The sequence below is a fragment of the Tachyglossus aculeatus genome, chromosome 3 (genome assembly GCF_015852505.1).
Source record: "Tachyglossus aculeatus isolate mTacAcu1 chromosome 3, mTacAcu1.pri, whole genome shotgun sequence".
NCBI classification, from domain to species: Eukaryota; Metazoa; Chordata; class Mammalia; order Monotremata; family Tachyglossidae; genus Tachyglossus; species Tachyglossus aculeatus.
In genome coordinates, this window is record NC_052068.1 from 30,139,004 (window position 1) to 30,152,406 (window position 13,403).

General features: G+C 42.1%; 1 protein-coding gene across 15 annotated transcripts in view; it reads right to left on the reverse strand.

Annotated features, from left to right (window-relative positions):
* The window catches only part of KCNMA1 (potassium calcium-activated channel subfamily M alpha 1), a 950,458-nt gene that overhangs the window by 115,644 nt on the left and 821,411 nt on the right, over positions 1 to 13,403 (reverse strand). For all 15 annotated transcript variants that reach the window (XM_038743623.1, XM_038743619.1, XM_038743612.1 and 12 more), the window contains one exon: positions 12,467 to 12,560. In XM_038743623.1, coding sequence (XP_038599551.1) covers positions 12,467 to 12,560 — 94 coding nt within the window. The remainder of the gene's footprint in view (positions 1 to 12,466; positions 12,561 to 13,403) is intronic.

Here is a 13,403-nt window from a genome sequence, read left to right on the forward strand (position 1 = left end):
CATAGACATTAGCACACCTAGAGTTTCCTTGGGTTTCAAGGGTGAAAATTATTTAAGAGAACAGAGTTAGACACCTGGAAAGGTGTATGTAATCTCTCACTTGTCAATTTTCACTATATCTAGCCTAAGAAATTGATGCAATTAATATGTTTCTGTCAGATGTTTGCAGCCAATACAGGTGCTATTAATTGAAAAACGATTTAGTGTTTCTAGACTCCAACTGACTATTTCATGATGTGTGTATGTTTCACTGTTATTTAGTAGGCTCTTTCGGTTTAATGTCTCCGTGTGTTTGGTTGGGTCTACAAAGTTTCACTAAGGTGAAATGAAGATGTGTCATAGTCACAATTCAGTGAAGAGTGCAGCTCATTGAGAATAGCTACGAAGGTTGTCACATTGCCCCAGTAGAGTTTGACACATGGTTTATGATGAGAACACCCTATCTTTGTTTCCTTATATTATGCTTTGCCGGCGACCCAACGTGGGCCCATAAAGATGGTGTTAAATTATCATGAGAATTTGTTGCTTGAGTATGTTATTATGATGACACACTCTAGCTGACCTTTACTTTCACAAGTTAATCAGAGCACAGGTGTAAGACACTTAGCAAAGTGGGAACACAAGTCTAGTGGCAGAAAGTGTGTTTCTTTCTCTCTCTGTGTCTCCCTCCCACCCTCCTGACCCCCCTTCTCCCTCTCCCTTTTTTTTCCCTATCGCTCTCCTCAGGGAAAAGATGGGTCTGATATAGCCTGTGTTGTCATTAGCCAAGTAAGGTTTTAGAAATTATTTTCTTGACAAAAATACATCTATTCGGCTGGATCCATATGGAGAAAGCCAGATGATGAGTTAATTTAATATTAAAGAGGATTTTGCTGTTTTGGCTGTGTAATGATTTTGGACCTCTGTCTCCTAGCCTGAGAACTCTTAAGGACCTATTGGCCAGATTGATGGAGGGTGTTTGTAACTTTTTAATCAATCAATTAGTGGTATTTATTGAGTGCATACTGTGTGCAGAACACTTTACTAAATTCTGGGGAGTGCAATTCATTAGAATTGGGAGACACGAATTCTGTCCTCAAGGAGGTTAGAGCCTAGTGTGGGAGACAGACCCCACTGATGAACCACAAGGCAGTGCTCAGACCTCTGGCAGCCTGATGGTCAGATAAAGGAAAGCAGTGTAGATATGCTAACACCCAGCATCTGTCACTCTAGCAGAATCCTAGGTCAATTAAAACACATTATCCCCAATGCACCATGACAGCAGGGATCATGTCTATTCCATTCCCTTGTGTCACCCTGATTGCTCCCTTAATTCATCCTCCCTCCCAGCTCCACAGCACTTATGTACATATCTGTAATTTTATTCATTTATATTAATGTCTGAGAAGCAGCATGGCAGAGAAACAGCATGGCCTATTGTAAAGAGCATGGGCTTGGGATTAGAGGTCATGGGTTCTAATCCCGGCTCCGCCACTTGTCAGCTGTGTGACTTTGGGCAAGTCACAACTTCCCTGTGCATCAGTTACCTCATCTGTAAAATCAATCAATCAATCAATCAATCGTATTTATTGAGCGCTTACTATATGCAGAGCACTGTACTAAGCGCTTGGGAAGTACAAATTGGCAACACATAGAGACAGTCTCTACCCAACAGTGGGCTCACAGTCTAAAAGGGGGAGACAGAGAACAGAACCAAACATACCAACAAAATAAAATAAATAGGATAGAAATGTACAAGTAAAATAAATAAATAAATAAATAAATAGAGTAATAAATATGTACAACCATATATACATATATACAGGTGCTGTGGGGAAGGGAAGGAGGTAAGATGGGGGGATGGAGAGGGGGACGAGGGGGAGAGGAAGGAAGGGGCTCAGTCTGGGAAGGCCTCCTGGAGGAGGTGAGCTCTCAGCAGGGCCTTGAAGGGAGGAAGAGAGCTAGCTTGGCGGAGGGGCAGAGGGAGGGCATTCCAGGCCCGGGGGATGACGTGGGCCGGGGGTCGATGGCGGGACAGGCGAGAACGAGGTACAGTGAGGAGATTAGCGGTGGAGGAGAGGGCTGGGCAGTAGAAGGAGAGAAGGGAGGTGAGGTAGGAGGGGGCGAGGTGATGGAGAGCCTTGAAGCCCAGGGGATTAAGACTGTGAGCCAACAACCTGGGACAACCTGATTACCTTTTATCTACTCCAGCACTTAGAACAGTGCTTGGCAAGTAGTAAGCACTTAGCAAGTACCATTATTATTATTCTTATTAATCATCATCATCATCATCATCATCATCATCATCATTAAACTTTCTGTTGGCATGGAATGTGTCTGTTCCTTTGTGTTCTCCCAAGTGTTTAGTCCAGTGCTCTGAACACAGTAAGCCCTCAATAAATACAATTGACTGACTGACTACTAATGCTAAAGTAATACCACAAGCACTTAGTACAGTACTCCACAAGGTAACTGCTCAAGAATACTATTTATTCATGACTTCAATTCTACACGTCAATCAGCCTGACTTTCCTGAATTGCCCCTGAAAGTTCCAGCACTGAATAGCTTGTAATGGGTTAGTTATTGTTAGCACCATTAAGACAACTAGAGTCCTTTTTTTAAAAAAAGTCTGACTTTAGGTATGCCTCTTGGATGATTGCATATTTGTCAATCTTCCAAAATTGACTGATTTTAAACCCTTTTATTCCAACAAAATGTTGAGCAATATCCTTCACTGAATATCCTTTATAATTATTTTTATCTTTACTAGGAGCAACTGCCTCTCAAACCGGCTTAAGTTCTTCTGTTACGCATGCAATCTAGACTGTAAGCTTGCTGTGTGCAGAGATCACATCTACCAACTTTTTTGTACTGTACTCTTCCAAATGCTTAGTACAGTTCTCTGCACATAGTAAGTGCTCAATAGCAAATAGTAAATAGTAAATGCCACTGACTGATTGATTGATTGATGCAACCCCAGAAATCAGCCATGTTCCATGAAGCTAATGGAAATCTTTACTGGACTAATCAATGGCAATAGCTCCCCTCCCAGGAGAAAAATAAATTATCAACAGCACACTGATGAACAGTTTGTGGTGACAAAAGACCACCTCTCTTTTTGTTAATTTTTACGATATTTGTTAAGCACTAACATTGCTCCAGACACTATATTAAGCACTGGGGTAGATACAAACTAAACAGGCTGGACGCAGTCCATGCCCCTCATGTAGCTCAGTCTTAATCCCATTTTACAGATAAGGTAACGAAAGCATAGAGAGATTAAATGACTTGCCCAAAGTCACACAGCAGACAAGTGGAGGAATCAGGATTAGAATCCAGGTCCTTCTGTTTCCCAGGACTGTACTCGTTCCACTAGGCCTCACTGTTCACTTTTAGACTGTGAGCCCACTATTGGGTAGGGACTGTCTCTATACGTTGCCAACTTGTACTTCCCAAGCGCTTAGTACAGTCCTCTGCACACAGTAAGCGCTCAATAAATACGATTGATGATGATGATGTTCATCTAAGGAAGGACCGTGGTTCTGGGAATCAGGAGACCTAGATTCTAGTTCCTTCTCTGCAAGTAAGACAATGTTTCCTGGTGGTCAGCAGTGTAAAAGTTGCTAACAGAAGACCCTCCTATTGTATAAAGATCAGGGGGACAGACCCAGCAGGAGTCCTGAAAAAGTAACCAGACTACCATGGGCTGAAAAGGCCACAGTGGCTACCAAGGCAAATGCCTGCTGACTTATGGTTCAACACAGCACAGCATTGACACTTTAATGTATTCACTTCAGCCACCAGTGGTTTCTACATGTAAAACGACCTCTGCTTGTACTTAGTAACTTCCTACGCCCCCGTCGGCCTACTCACTTGTCACACTTTGGGTCAGAGAAGCAGCGTAGCCTAGTGGAGAGAGCAAGGGCCCTGGAGTCAGAAGGACCTGTGTTCAAATCCCGGCTCTGCCACTTGTCTGCTGTGTGACTTGGGGCAAGTCACTTCACTTCCCTGGGCCTCAGTTCCCTCATCTGTAAAATGGGGATTAAGACTGTGAGCCTCACGTGCGACAGGGACTTTGTCCAACCTGATTTCCTTATGTCTACCTCAGCACTTAGTATGGTGTCTGGCACATAATGAGTGCTTAACAAATACCACAACTATGCTAGTAGCAAAATGATGACAGGGGCAAAGGGGACAAGTGGCTTTCTAGCCCTGTTATCAATTCCTTCTCTGAGGTCCCCAGTCCTGAAGTACCACAACCAGAGAGTTGCTCAGTCTTGATGGATGACACCATCATTTAGATTTTGCCTGCTATCGCTGCCAAGAGGTAGGAAATGGATAAAATGTAATTTGGTCAAACCATTCTCTGTAAAGCAAAGCTTATAACAGCAGTGTGAAATTAAGAAACGACTTCTCATTTGATTATTCTGACAGCTCCCTGGCTAACCTGATAAATTTGTATCTGCCACAGCACTCGGTATAATGCTTAGAACCAGAGAAGCACTGTGGCTCAGTGGAAAGAGCACGGGCTATGGAGTCAGTGGTCATGGGTTCAAATTCTGCCTCCGCCAATTGTCAGCTGTGTGACTTTGGGCAAGTCACTTAACTTCTCTGCTCCTCAGTTACCTCATCTGTAAAATGAGGATTGAGTGTGAGCCCCCTGTGGGACAACCTGATCACCTTGTAACCTCCCCAGCACTTAGAACAGTGCTTTGCACATAGTAAGTGCTTAATAAATGCCATCATTATTAGTAAGCACTTAATACCACAAATATTGGTATAGAAGCTCTTCTGCTCAACAAAAGATAAACTCTTCATTCCTTCATCCCCTCTTCTCCCCTGAAATAATATTCGTTATGAAAGCGACTTTTCGGGATTCGGATTGTACCAATTTATTGGGTGGATAGAATAGGGTGAGATGGGATGGACTGGGGTGTTAAAAAACATTTGGGCTTACACACACACACAAATACACACACACACACACTCGCTCTTTTCCCATTTCCTCTATTGCAAATGAGGATGCCGCTGACAACAATGACACTTTGCTGAGAAGGCTGTTTGTCTAAAGGTCTGTGTCAAGTATACTCTTCCACTCTGAGAGGATGGGGACAAAGTATTTGTTTGATCTTCAAGCCCCTTGGGCTTTGTCACATGCTGTATGTTTAAGTATTAAGAGGTAGCTTGACTCAGCTGATCTGACATTTCCTTCTCCTCAATTCATTCCACTCAGTAGCAGGAGTTATGAGAGCAATAAGTATAGAAGGTTCTGAGCCACGCCAACCATGCTCTAAGTGAATTGCTGGCATGAATCCAGGCCTTTCCACCACTTTTTTTTTTTAACCACCCTTCATTCCTGAGACATTCCCTTCTACTGAGTAGCCACTACACCTGCCGGATTCCAACCCTGAGCGTCTAAATGAAGTTGGAATGACCCCTCGAGAAAATCCTGAAATCGACAAACAGGACTTGACAAACCGGTTTATTTCCCTAATGACCTAGGGAGAATCAAGAATTTCTTCCTTTCTTTTTTATTACGTCAATAGAGGGAGGGGCCCATCATTTCTACCTACCTATTTTCCTGTAATGTAATCCTTACCTTTCCCTGTAGGCAGTTAGTAGCTAATAATTCTTGGACAGTGGAAAAAGACAGCCTTCTTAAAACATACACTTCACCTGCTCTTGACACCAGCTCCGGAGCCTCACTAATCAAATTACTTGGGCCTCTGATGTCATTTTAAGTCAGATTATTCCCTTTCCAGCCCTCCCACCATTGTTCCTAAAAAATCTTTTTATTAAGTGAACAAATTCAGGCTCAGAGGCTTACTGATTTCTTAGTGAGTCAGTGGCAGTGCTGTGTGTTGGGGACGCTAAAGTCATGGACAGTACCTAACAAGAAAATCAAGTTCTTTACCCATTCCATGACTAACTGTCCAAAACAACAAAGCCCATATTTTCCAACACTATGTGCTGCAAAACAATCTGAGGAGTCATAAGGCTTTGGAGGAAACTACTTTGGGGTATAGCGTCTCTGTTGCACATCGGTTTCTTGGTTCATGCCACACACTACTTGCACTGTGGTTAAGGTCATTGTGAAATCTCCTTCTCTGGAAGTTTTAGAAAATAGAGGAGTCTCATCTTAGATGTCTTCAATTTAATTCTTCCTGAGAGCCAGTATATGAATTAGCTGAACTCTTTAGAGCCTTACCCAACTGAGGATTTCATGACTCTATTAACTGTATCAGAATGGTCGCTAATATGTTGTGTATAGTCAGTCAATCAATCAGTGCTATTTACTGAGTACTTACTGTGTGTAGAGCACTGTACTAATGGCTTGGGAAAGTACAATACAATAGGGTTGGCAGACATAATCTTTGCCGAAAAGAAACTTACATTCTACAAGAGGAGACATACACTAAAATGATCAAGCATTCAATCAGTGGTATTTATTGTGCACTTATGATCTGCAATGCACTGTAATAATAATAATAATAATAATGGCATTTGTTAAGCACTTACTATGTGCCAAGCACTGTTCTAAGTGCCAGGGGGGATAGAAGGTAATTAGTTTGTCCCACATGAGGCTCACAGTCTTAATCTCCATTTTCCAGATGAGGTAACTGAAGCACAGAGAAGTTAAGTGACTTGCCCAAAGTCTCACAGCTGACAAGTGGTGAAGCTGGGATTAGAACTCATGACCTCTGACTCCCAAGCCCACGCTCTTTCCACTGAGCTATGCTGCTTCTCAGCACTTGGGACAATACAAAGTAACAGAGTTGGTAGACACGTTCCCTGTCAACAACAAGCTTGGAGTCTAGAGGGGGAAGCAGATGGTAATATGAAGGAATTGTGGATAATCATTCATTCATTCAATCATAGTTATTGAGTGCTTACTGTGTGCAAACATGTACACAGGTACAGGTACAGATGCAAACAGGTACAGGTACAGATCCGAGTGCATAGGTGATGCAGAATGGAGAGGAAGTTGGGGAAAAGAGGCTTAATCTGGAAAAGCCTCTTAAAAATGAAATTACCGTACGGGAAATAGCAGAGCATAAGGACATGTACATATAAAACATACTACTTTTGGGGATGCTTAAATGGGTACTTTCCTCCTATAAATCTTCTTAAGTCAAAAGTCTCCTGCAAAGTGAGGTCCAAAGCCTCAAGCTTTCAGTGAACTGCTCCAAAGGGCAATTCACAGTGGGCCATTCAGATTCCAGTGAATCCACAGGAAGCATCTATTGGAAGGAACTTTTTCACAGCAACGAGGGTGTCACTTAGTGCATCACAATAATATATTCATAATTTAGGTAGAAAGGAAGAAACTGTTCTTAAAGGGGAGTAACTTCAGAGCTAGGAAAACTGGGCTTGAAATACTTGGCCCAAGAAAGCGATAACAAAGTAAAGCAACAACACAAAAGTTAGTAAGCTCCAAAGCCCCTGCCATGTCTAGCAGAATCTTTGGATGCAACCTGTAATGTAAACTCCTTAAGGGCAGGATCTGGGTACCATCTCTATTTCTATCATACTCTCCCCAGCACTTAGAACAGTGGGTCTGTAAACAGTAAGTGCCAATAAATACTATTGATTAACATCATGCAGAAGCACATTTTAATTGACAAAGCAACTGTTTCTCTTATCCTGTGCCTAGCCATTTGTTTCCCTGAATTCATTCAATCGTATTTATTGAGCTCTTACTGTGTACAGAGCATGATACTAGGCGCTTGAATTTAGGTGGCAGAAGTATTCAACTGTTCTACAGGTACTCCAGTTCAATCTTGAATCATTCTTCCTGCTCTATTCATCGTCCAGATGATGGAGAGTGGTTCATGGGTACACAAACCTCTCAGAGTCCCAAATGAATTTAAGCAAAGGAAGGAAGACAGAGAGAAAGAGAAAGGGATAAACAAAGGGGGAGAGAGAGAAGGAGGGAGGGAGAGAGGGAGACAGAGAAGTGAGGGGGAGAGGAGAAAGACTTTACCTATGTCATGCTGAAAACTACAATAGAAAATAAAGTGATCTAGTACAGTGTAGCCAGGAATGGTGGGGCACCAGTGCCCAGAAAATGAACTCAGGAATTTAAAGAAAAAGTACCATCTAGAGTCAAAAGTCTTTCAAAATAACAAGGCAACAGGGAAAATATATCCACTGTGAATCCTAGAATCCATTCTCTGGAAAGAAACAAAGAGTCCTCTATAAAGTAAGAGTTGGGAGAGATCACTGTCTAGAAATCAGAGTTGACCAGTAAAAGAGAGAGACAGAGAGATAGAGAGAGATTGACTCTGGTGTTGGTGACAGATGGCCATTTTCCCAATCTTATCTTGTGGTCAGGATTCCAAATTACCAAGCGATTCCCACTCAGTCACAATCTCTGTAGCAAATGGAAAGAGGGGATTCCAGTGGAGAAACCCAGCAGCAGGGTGAAATAAGAAAGAGAAGAAGGTCTAGGTTCTGAAACTTTGCCTGTTCGCTGTTCTCACAGCTCTGCGTTTAGCAATTCTGATGTGCTCCTGAACAGCCAGCCCAAGCTGGATGGCTCCTCTCCCTTAGTCCCTCTTCAGCAGGCAGGGAAAGCAGGATCCACTTTGAAAATTTCCCCCCATCATGCAAACTGACACAGGCATGATTTTCAAAAACCCACAGCCAATCTGTTGATCATTACTTATTTACAAAGGCCTTTGGGCACGAAATCCTGTAAAAACCATCCTTGATACCGTATACACTAGCTTTTTCTGCTTGTGGAAAAAAAGTACCCCTTAGGCTACCTCAAACCATCACTTTCTATTGCACATAAAATGTACCGTGTAACACTAAAGTATTTAATATATATGGTATAATATATCTACAGGAAAGGCATTTGTGTAGAAGTATGTTACCCTGGATTTGGTAATTTGATGTTTTGCTGAAGGCTATGACTTGAAAAAGCCTGCACTTCTCACAGAGGACCTGTCATCTCGGTACCCAAGAGCCAGCAGAATAAAGAAGTACCCTTAAGCAGCAAAACTTTGACACGGCTTTGAAGCATATGAAAACAGTATAACTCCCCAGAATTATTATTACTCGAGATCAAAGAAACGAGGCATACTTTACATAGCAAACAGGGACAGGGTGCTTGACTCTAAAGGTTTTAGATTTTTTTTTTCTTTTTTGCTTCTCCAAATTTAGGGAAACGAAAGCTCCCATGATTTTCAGCTTTAAATGGATAAAACTATTAGTGCGAGATAAGATTACCCAAAGGTGAGTAAATTGAAAATGAATGCTAGCATGACAACTGGCGTCATAAAAATGAGAAGCCTGGCAGTTTGTTCATTTTATTCCTTCTCATAAACTGTAAACAAGCATGTAAATCAGTGTCACCCAGGCAAGGCTGAGCTAACAGGAAGGCAGAGAACTTTTAACGATACATTTAACAGGAATAGACGGTCAATGGGGGGGGTGCTGGAGAGGAGCAGAGCTGGCTGCATCACCCTCTGAGAATCAATCTACCTATTTTTACAGACCTGCAGACTAAACAATGATGTAAAAAGGCTTGAGGTATGCCCTTGAAGATGCCCTAGACAAGTGAGAAGCAGCATGACTCAGTGGAAAGACCCCGGGCTTTGGAGTCAGAGGTCAGGGGTTCAAATCCCGACCCCGCCAACTGTCAGCTGTGTGACTTTGGGCAAGTCACTTAACTTCTCTGTGCCTCAGTGACCTCATCTGTAAAATGGGGATTAAGACTGTGAGCCCCCCGTGGGACAACCTGATTGCCTTGTAACCTCCCCAGCGCTTAGAACAGTGCTTTGCACATAGTAAGCACTTAATAAATGCCATCATCATCATCATCAAGTAAATATGGTACTCAGGAATGGATACCTATGGACACTGGCAAAGTAAATAGAAATGAGAAGCATGAGAAGCAGTGTGGCTCAGTGGAAAGAGCACGGGCTTTGGAGTCAGAGGTCATGGGTTCAAATACCGGCTCTGCCAACTGTCAGCTGTGTGACTTTGGGCAAGTCACTTCATTTCTCTGTTACCTCATCTGTAAAATGGGGATTAAGACTGTGAGCCCCCAGTGAGACAACCTGATTCATTCATTCAATCACATTTATTGAGCGCTTACTGTGTGCAGAGCACTGTACTAAGCATTTGGGAAGTACAAGTTGGCAACAAGTATAGAGGCGGTCCCTACTCAACAGTGGGCTCACAGTCTAGAAGGGACCTGATCACCTTGTAACCTCCCCAGAGCTTAGAACAGTGCTTTGCACATAGTAAGCACTTAATAAATGCCATTATTATTATTATTATTATTATTAGAAATGAAGAGTGGAATAATCATCATTCCAAATCTATAGCCAAAGCGCACATGGTGACAGAAAGGAAAATTCCTGGAAAGTAGTGATATTCCATTCAGTTTCAGAATTTGCAATAAAGCATTTAACAGGGGTCACACAAACCCCCCAAATACTCCTAATGCATTGCAGCATGCATTGCACTTTTAAGATCAATATGTCAAAAACTGAAGTCCTAATCTTTTGCTCCAAATCCCTTTCTCCACCCAGTTTTAATTGATAAGTGTTATTTATTGAGTACTTACTGTGTGCAGAGCACTGTACCAAGCACCAGGGAAAGTGATTACATTACATCATTGCAGACATTTAGAGTTTCATATTATAAATATTTCAGAGTTAGTACATGCAACTGTTGACCACAGGGAGCTTACATCCCACTTCCTCAGCAGTATTACCAGGATCCCCCCATTGCTCTCCATCTTATCTGCCATCACAGTGATCCAGGCACTTATATCCCAATTTGACTATTGCACTGGCCTCCTTGCTTATCTCCCTGCCTCCAGTCTTTCTTCTCTCCATTTCATACTTCACTCTGCTACCCAGGCCTTCTAATTTTTCAAAAACCTCCCATTGTTTCCCATTCCTCTCCACATCAATCAAAAATTCCTTACCATTGCCTTTAAAGCACTCAATCAGCAATTTCCCTCCTACTTATCTAATGTCTTCTCTGGCTACACACTTCACTCCTTTCAAGAAAACCTACCCTCCATGCCTTGTTTTAAATTCTCCCACCTCTAACCTTTTTTTTAATGGTATTTATGTTTCAAGCACTGGGGTAACTACAGCATAATCAGGTTTAACACAGTCCCTGTCCCACAGGGGGTGTGCAATCTAAACTGGAGGGAAGAGGAGTTAAAATGCATTTTACAGATGAGGTAACTGAGGCATGGAAAAGTTAAGTGACTTGCCCAAGGTCACACAGAAAACAACAGGCAGAGCTAGGATTAGAACCCAGGTTCTCTGACTCCCAAGCCCCTGCTCTTTCCACCAGGCCATACTGCTTCTCCCCTCTTGCTCCTGACTTCCCTTTTAATATTTGACAGAGCTCAGATCTCCTCTTCAAAGACTTCCTGAAAACACATCTCTCATTTCTCACTTTTAACTCCCAAATGGCACTTCTTCAACCATTTCCTTCCACCTAAGCACTTAACATAAATCCCCTGAAACACTTCTGTACTTATTTATATATGCTATTATTTCCCCTGTCCTCAACTTAGCTGGGTCTGTCTCCTCTGTTAGACTGTAAGCTTTTTGAAGGCAGGAGTCATGCATTGTACTCCCCTGCATTTAGTATAGTGCTCTGCACACGGTAAGCACTGAATAAATTTTATCGATTGATTGATCTGAAGTGGGATATTGGTCTCAAATCTCTGCTTAATATTTTTGTGTTGCAAGAGGTTGGTCAGATGTAAAGTAGAGCGATAAATAAGCTAAGAAAGGGCAAACGCAAAGTCCGTTTGAATTGTTTCGTCCAATACTCTTAAGGGATACACTTACCTAAAATGAAAAAAAAATCCTGTATTTCATAATTAATATTGCTTTTAGCTTGAATAAAACTGCCTTGGTTTTGAACTTTGCTTTAGCAAGTACATAGATTATTAGACTTTTTTTATCAGTCAAAATCAATTAAGAGAAATTTGATTTCAATCGACAGGATAAAAGGAAGGTAATATTCAGGTTCATTTTTGATTGTGATGATACATCTCACATATGGCCTTAAGTACAGAAAACAGTGCTCAGAGGGCCTCCAACAGAAAGAGGATTGCCAGAGGCAAACTAACCGCATACACTCTTCTGATTGGTCCCTGCTATCATTAGTGCCACTGCTGTTTAAGAACTACATGCAGACGGGACAGGGTGACAGCTAAGACTTTAAAGCCTATGTATTTTTCAAACAGCTTTTCAAACTGTTTTTCATGACAGAATTTTTTTCAGCTCTATCATTAGCTGCTGACAAGCTGACAGAATAAATACTTCAGCCTTTAAGAAGTCATCTAATGATCTCTTTTTCCCCTTCCTCCCACTGCTGTTTTTATTCCCCACTCCACATTTGTGTATGTGGGGGTGGAGGGGAGGACAGTGGGAAAAGGGAGAAAGAGGAGGTGGGAGGAGGATGGAGAAACTTGGGCTTCTTGCAGTTCCCTTTTCTTACCTCATCAGTTTAGGTGAGGAATTCGGTGAATTTCTCATGCCTCCATTTCGTTGCTTTTTTTTGGGTGACAGTGTTGATGGCTGCTCATCTTCAACTGGAAAACAGGCAACTCATGAGATTATGAACAGTTTGGGGGAGACTGTGAAATACAGGCAAGATACCAAAGGACACACACTCAACGCTCAGTCATTCACTGGCAAATTCGCTGCTATCATTTTGGACCCAACGAAATACCAAATGTGTTAGTCAAAGAGGCTGGTTGAGGAAGGAGAAAGCAGAGACATCATCCCAACATGACAGACCTTTGAACACAGGTGTTCAAAATGACATCGCAGTTTTACCCAGCCTCTATTCCAAATCACAAATGCCACCCCTCCAAAAAAAAAAAACTCAAACCCACCACTAAACCAAGAAATGGCACCAGCAATCATATTATTCAGTCAGTTAATTTTGGTTAATGTGGGCTACTGGCTGCCGTGACTGGTGTTCTAAATATATCAAAAAGATAAAATTCTATTTGAAACACCAAAGTAACAGCTGCTAGCCTGCGTCAGCTAACAAACCAACTATCAGTTAGTTCTTGTTCCTCACATGCAAGACAACAGGGCCTTTAACATGAAGCGAGGTATACAAGACCGATTTAGTTTGTGCTTCAATTCAGCAACATCACAGATGTTGCCTCAATTGTGCACGGATCTCCAGCACAACTCAGGTCCTGCCACTCTTCCCTTACAAAGGGGAGGAGAACAGGATGCTGATGAGCGGATTTGGTCCAACAAGCATGAATGTACTGAGGTGAAAGAAAATTGGCAGAATCAGTCAGGTAGGGATGGGGCTCCCGCTTAGCTCACGGTGCATGAGGTGAAATGGTTCTTTTAATGTAAATGGAGTGTCTTTGAAACCAAGGGCTATATTCTAAATATGAAATCACAGCTCA